The sequence below is a fragment of the Paroedura picta genome, chromosome 1 (assembly GCF_049243985.1).
Source record: "Paroedura picta isolate Pp20150507F chromosome 1, Ppicta_v3.0, whole genome shotgun sequence".
Classification (NCBI taxonomy): Eukaryota; Metazoa; Chordata; class Lepidosauria; order Squamata; family Gekkonidae; genus Paroedura; species Paroedura picta.
In genome coordinates, this window is record NC_135369.1 from 179,998,765 (window position 1) to 180,005,818 (window position 7,054).

Sequence of the window (7,054 nt, forward strand, 5' to 3'; positions counted from 1 at the left end):
TATGCTGCTTTGAGGCTCCTTCGGGTGGTAAAAAAACAACTCTTCTGAAGTTGGCAGCTGCTGTTGGCGGCTGCTGTTGTAGCCCTGTTATTTTACTGTGTGGTGGGGAGGGGGTGTATCAAACTATCTTCCAAGCAGCCTCAGCAGACTTTTTCCAGCCCAAGTGGCTCTTCCTCCAGGAGAAAAGCCCCTTAAGTGGAAGGAAGACTCCTTCTATTGGAGACAGGCTTCAGACCAAAGGAAAAGCAGGGTATATCTATTATTATATTTAATAAATACATAAACTTAGTTTGGTGGAGAGGTACGACCCATCCCTTTGTAGCTAGAATTTTGGTTTTATCACAAGGTGCTGAGGGGGTACTGAAAAGTGGGCTGCAAAAGAAATTTGACCTGTATAAGCCAGGCAAGCCCAATCTCAGAAGCTAAGAATGGTCGACCGTAGCTAGTATTTGGATGGGAGATCCCCAAGGAACTCTAGGGTCGTGATGCAGAGGCAACGGCAATCCACCTCTGAACATCTCTTGCCTGGCTGCCAGATAATCCTAGCTATTACAAGATGAAGGTTTTTTATACCCTGCTTTTCGCTGCCCAAAGGAGTCTCAAAGCGGCTTACAATCACCTTCCCTTCCTCTCCCCACGACAGACACCCTGTGAGGTAGGAAGGTTGAGAGATCCCTGATATTACATCTTGGTTAGAGCAGTACTAGGTGAGGAGCCCAAGGTCACCCAGCTGGCTGCATGTGGAGGGACGGGGGGGGGGGGGAATAAAACTCGGCTCGCCAGATTAGAAGCTGACGCTCTTAACGACTTCCCTGTGCTCGCATCTGTGCAAAAGGTCATTTATAATGTGCCCAAAAACAGCCAGGGAGGGCGTCTGCACAGACTTAGAAGCGACTTGTAGGTGCCAAGCCGCCTTACAGTTGGCACCTGACTGCGGATTTTCCATGCACGAGGATCTGTGTGAAGGTCATCTGTTGACTGCCAAAGATTGCCTTTAAGGAAACCAAACGATCTGATGCAATCTTGTTTTCCATTGCTTTACAGACAAGAAATGCCCAGACTACACTTGTCCAAGTAAGTACTCTTTCCAAAGCTGTCCTTGTGCTTTTCATCCTCAAGTAGGGCAGGAATCCATCCAAGGGGAAGGAGTTTGCACACCTGAAGTGATCTCACATTGCCATGGATGAGGGGACACTCTATGCTAGAAATTGTCACCACAGGGTGTTTGCCCTTGCTTGGCCAGCAAGGTGTGGGCTGTAAGTAATGTTGCCACATTGCCAGCGAGAGGCACACTTTTGCTGCTGGTAAGTCCCCCATCAGGCAGCTATTCTGCGCTGGGAAGGGTGAGTCCTGAAGTAGAGACCTGGCAGGACTGTCTTCAAGCCTCTTTGGCCACAAGTAGGCTTATGCATCAGTGGCCCGAACCGTCCCGATTCGGCTTCGATGCCCATTGAAGTCAATGGTGCCATTAATGGGAATTCTAGTGTTTCTACCTTTCCCGGGGCCTGAGGGGTTGGGGTTTCAGTTACAGCCTCCAAACCTGCAGGGTAGCACCAGGAGGCTCTCCCCTGACCCTCCTCCCCCCCAAATTTCACAATAATTGGACCAAGGGGCCCACTTCCAGGGACAGATTCTCCATTGGATAGAATGGAGAGATGGGGGCACCCTCTTTCAGAACCTTTGAACCTACTTCCAAGGGTTCCGAAAGAGGGTGCCCCCATCTCTCTATTCTACCCAATGGAGAGTCCCTGAAAGTGGACCCCCTGGTCCAATCGTTATGAAATTTGGAGGGGGGAGAGCCTCCTGGAGCTACCCTGAAAGTTTGGAGGCTGTAACTGAAACTCCCACCCCCCTAGGCCCTGGGAAAGGCGGAAATACCGGAATTCCCATTAAAGTCAATGGCACCATTGATTTCAATGGGCGCTGAAGCCGAATCGGGCTGATTCGGGCCCCTGATGCACAAGCCAAGCCACAAGCTCGGGAACCGGCAACTTCCATAGCTCCCCCTCCTATGAGAGAGTTCTTTTGTGGTTTCTGCACCTGTGAGAGGGTGGAACCTGCACACCTGCCCCTGCCTTAAACCGCCTCCTGTCTCCCCCCCACCCCTCCTCAAGCCTGCCTGTTAACACTGGTGACATGTCACTACTGGGAGGGTACGGCAGGGAATCATGGCCAGATGACATCATTTCCGGGGCTCCTGAAAGGCTAAAAAATTATATCAGGGGCTCCTCCATTGCCAAAGGGTTGCAAAAGGCCACTCTAGCCTGAAATTTGAGTTTGCCTTTTTGTGGGAGTTTTGCCACGGGATATGACAGATTGATCTAGAACCTTCCTGTAGAAATGTCTTTTGAGCAAATAAGCACAGCAGCTCCAGTGCTGGACCAAACTCTCCCTATCCCTTTTGAGACTCCTATTTCTTATCTCCAAAAATCCGCCGATAATTATTGTCCCAGGCTGTTCTAATGTGTGTTTCAGGATCCAGCCTCTCTACCCCTGAGCATTGTGCAACTACAAAAGAAGGTTTCTCCCCTTCCCTCCCCCAGTATTTCCCATATTAGCAGGCACAAAATATGCACAGTGGACTTATGAGCCAATCTCTCTCCCCCTTTTAGTCTCCTTTGAAGGACTGGCTGATATCACACTCCTGGTGGACAGTTCCACCAGCGTCGGGAGCCGCAACTTCAACACCACCAAGAAATTTGTGAAGCGCCTGGCCGAGCGGTTCCTGACAGCAGCCAAGCCCTCCGAGGACACGGTGCGCGTGTCGGTCGTCCAGTACAGCGGCAAAGCGCAGCAGAAGCTGGAGGCTCAGTTTGAGCACAACTACACGGTGATCGCCGAGGCCATCGACGGCATGCAGTTCATGAACGACGCCACCGACGTCAACGCCGCCCTCAGCTACGTCGTCAATCTCTACCGGCAATCATCCCGCCCCGGGGCGAAGAAACGGGTGTTGATTTTCTCCGATGGTAACTCTCAGGGTATCACCGGGAGCGCCATCGAGAGGGCCGTCCAGGAAGCTCGGCAGGCAGGCCTCGAGATCTACGTGCTGGTTGTCGGCACGCAAGCCAATGAACCGAACATACGGGTCCTCGTGACCGGGAAGACCACCGAATACGACGTGGCCTATGGGGAGAGTCACCTTTTCCGAGTGCCTGATTACAACTCTTTGCTGCGGGGCGTCTTTTATCAAACTGTTTCCAGGAGAATCGCCGTCAACTGAGTCGGTGGGATGTAAAGGAGCAGGAGAAAGAGATTCTAAGTTTCTTTTTTAAAAAAAAAATTAAAGATAGCACTCAACAGAACCCATATTTTTTATAAAAAGCCCGCCCATGTCCCTGCTTTTGAACTGCATCACACCCTTCTCTTCTCCCGCCCCCCCCCCGCCCCCACAAATTGAACGTTTATATTCTATATAGGGTGAAATGCAGGTCCGCTTATTCTTGCACCCTATTTTCGACTGGGGTAAGGTCAGTCGATCAAACGCGAGAATCTTAAAAATGCACTATTCCTGAGATCGAGATTCTAGGATCCTCTTTCCAGAATAAAATGATCCTTTATATTTCTGACACATTTTAATTATTTTATTTTCATAAGGAAAGCTGTTGCCTGGGCTTACGCAACTCCGGAAAACTCACTTGGCCCCTCAAGGACAAGGAGGCATTTCCTGAAATACCTGCCACTCTTCAGTTTGGTGTAGCGGTTAGAGCCAGTTTGGTGTAGTGGTTAGGAGTGTGGACTTCTAATCTGACATGCCGGGTTCGATTCTGCACTCCCCCACATGCAACCAACTGGGTGACCTTGGGCTCACCACAGCACTGATAAAGCTGTTCTGACCGAGCAGGAATATCAGGGCTCTCTCAGCCTCACCCACCTCACAGGGTGTCTGTTGTGGGGAGAGGAAAGGGAAGGTGACTGTAGCCGCTTTGAGACTCCATCAGGTAGAGAAAAGCGGCGTATAAGAACCAACTCTTCTTCTTCAGGGTAAAAGTGGCAGGGACTAAAATTGTATCCTTGCATACACCCTCCAGCTCAAAGCAAGCTATTTCAAGGTCATTTAACTTAACTGCATCAACACAAACAAAAGCTTAGTTCCAAGGGTCCCCAATCTTTTTGAGCCTGGGGACCCTTTTAACATTGTGGAATAACATGGTGGGCGCAGCCACAAAATGGCCGCCACCCAATGACTTCTGCAGAAGGCAGAGTCAGCCACAAAATGGCCGCCCCAACTCACCTCCAATCACACAGTGAAGATCCTTTTGCTGTCGTGATTACAGCAGTCTTTAAAAAAATCTGCCCAGCCAATCAGAAGCGTTGCTGGGCAAATGACACCCACCCTCATCCCCACCCACATTCTAAAAACACTTGGCGAGCACCATGAAAAGTGTCTGCAAGCACTGTGGTGCCCTTGGGCGCCATTTTGGGAAACCCTGGTTTACTTATTGAGCACTCACTCTCCCTGTGGCTGATAAATCAGGGGCCCCGAAAAGCGATCTTCCACTTTGCATTATTATCGGGATTGTTTGAAATGAAATCTTTGGGAAGCCCAGGACTGGCTTCCGAGAGCCACATCCTGACCAATGTGAGAGTCCATGCTGGTGCTAACCCTCCCTTCCCACAGCCCAAGGTTTACATAATATGTTTGCACAGTTATTCCCGGGGGGAAAACATGTCAGAACTGGGGAACAGTTTGGACCATTCCATCCGATGTTTCCAGTGGTGCTCTTGCGATGAAAACAATGGACTATAATTTTCAGTACGGTGGCTTTTACTGTGTTGTAATCAAGATCCATTTTACCACTTTATTCTACTTTCTGCCTGTGTCTGTTTTACTGTCCAATGTTCACGTCCAGGTTTCGTTCCAATAAATCGTTTTCCACAATTTCCGGCGGGAGGGAAATTGACTTTGTTTCAGGGTAACTCTCAAGGAATAACATCTCCCAGCTGGTGGGAAGAACCATTCACTGGAAATGTGCCTTTTTCACAATATCTAAGACACGGCAAGACCGGTGTGTATGTGTGGGGGGTATCTTTCAACACAACACTCTTCAGGTTTATTTGTTGCCTTACTCTATGCATGCTGGGAGTTTTATAGCAAAAACCTTCCTTTTCGACCATGTCTGGATTGGAACCAAGGCTGGAGGAATTAAGCCTGCCCCCATTTCCCTGATTTGGAAAAAGCAACAAAGAGCTGTTCTCTCAGGAGGGTTGCCAACCTCCCGGTAGGGCCTGAAGATCTGGAATTACAACCAGTCTTCAAACTGCAGAGATCAATTCTGGAGGAAAACGGCTGCTTTGAAGGGTAGATTCTGGATGGTATTGCACCCTGCTGAGGTCCTTCCCCAAACCTTCCTCTGGGCCCACCCAAAATATCCAGGAATTTCCAAACCCTGATTTGGCAACCAGTTCTCTTGTGACTGAACCACATAAATAAAAGTAATACTTGTATGTTCAGTGGCTTTCCGATGACATTATGATGCCTTTGTCAGAAACTGTTGACACAAGCCATGCTTTTCATTAAAAAAAAACAATTGTCTTCTGTAAATTAAAGGAAGAAATCCCATTGACCTGGATGTATGTTTTGGTTTCTACAGTGTTCTTTTGTGCTCCACATTTGCAACCCTTAATGCGTTCTGCCCCTCGCCTGGGAAAATATTGCTCTCATCCCCAGAGCTTTTTTTTTTTTAATGTAGGGGTTCTGTGCTCTCCCTGGGAGCATAAAACACATGCAGATGAGGGAAGCTCCGACTCCAATGCACGGGCTCCTGGGAATTGTAGTTCATGGAGAGCCACAGTTTGGCCACACTTGTTCGTACGGTTTCTGATATCACCTGAGAATCACCAGGTACAAATATAGATTTCAGTGGGTAGCCCTGTTGGTCTGAAGGCAGCAGAACAAAGTTTGAGTCCAGGGGCACCTGTAAGACATTTCAAACATGGTTGGTCTTAACAGGGGTAGTCAAACTGCGGCTCTCCAGATGTCTATGGACTACAATTCCCATAAGCCCCTGCCAGCATTTGCTGGCAGGGGCTTATGGGAATTGTAGTCCATGGACATCTTGAGGGCCTCAGTTTGACTACCCCTAAGTCTTAAAGGTATCCCCCCAACTCAAACTGTTCAAGTGCAAATAGGTTTTATCGCTGGACCGACGGAAGCATTGGCTGTAGCTCTCTTCAGGGTGGGGGGTTGTTGTCGAAGATTGCTACTAACACACATTTGTGACTCTGTAGTGTTAGCAAGAGCCTCTTGCGGCGCAGAGTGGTAAGGCAGCAGACATGCAGTCTGAAGCTCTGCCTGTGAGGCTGGGAGTTCAATCCGGGCTCAAGGTTGACTCAGCCTTCCATCCTTCCGAGGTCGGTAAAATGAGTACCCAGCTTGCTGGGGGGTAAAACGGGAATGACTGGGGAAGGCACTGGCAAACCACCCCGCATTGAGTCTGCCATGAAAACGCTGGAGGGCGTCACCCCAAGGGTCAGACATGACCCGGTGCTTGCACAGGGGATACCTTTACCTTTTACCTTAGGGTTACCATCCTTTGAAAAATGAAAAAGGAGATCTCTCTCAACTGGCGACTTCAAACAAGTGATCACTATGACAAAGCTCAATTTAAATGTTCTTACTATTTAAGCCAGGCTCTCTCAACCAGGGGGTTGTGAAACCCTGGGGTTTCTTGATGGCCCTGGAAGGGTTTCCTGAATGGGTGGGAGTTATATTTTTTTCAATTTGTTAAGCATTTATTGGGTGATATCACCACATATGGTCAAGTCAACCTCTCCCCCCACACACACACAAAAAATGGCCAATGATGAGTCTGGAGGGGGTGGGAAGAGGAGGGACCCTGGGTGGGGAGGGGCCCTGGGTGGGCCAATGATGGGGCTGGAGGGGGTGGGAAGGAGATGAGCCCTGGGTGGGCATGTTCACATCTATGATTCCCAGCCATATTCTGCATGATCGCACCACTCCTGGGGTTTCTCAAAGCCTGAAGAATGTTTCAGTGGTTTCTCAACGGTAAAAAAAAAAATGTTGAGATAGGCTGATCTAAGCTATGATAAT

At 49.1% G+C, this 7,054-nt stretch overlaps 1 protein-coding gene across 1 annotated transcript in view; it reads left to right on the forward strand.

Annotated features, from left to right (window-relative positions):
• The window catches only part of COL6A1 (collagen type VI alpha 1 chain), a 68,540-nt gene extending 62,973 nt beyond the window's left edge, over nucleotides 1-5,567 (forward strand). The window contains exons 34-35 of the mRNA XM_077314004.1: nucleotides 1,045-1,074; nucleotides 2,613-5,567. Coding sequence (XP_077170119.1) covers nucleotides 1,045-1,074; nucleotides 2,613-3,223 — 641 coding nt within the window. The 3' untranslated portion in view covers nucleotides 3,224-5,567. The remainder of the gene's footprint in view (nucleotides 1-1,044; nucleotides 1,075-2,612) is intronic.
• Nucleotides 5,568-7,054: the final 1,487 nt, after the last annotated feature.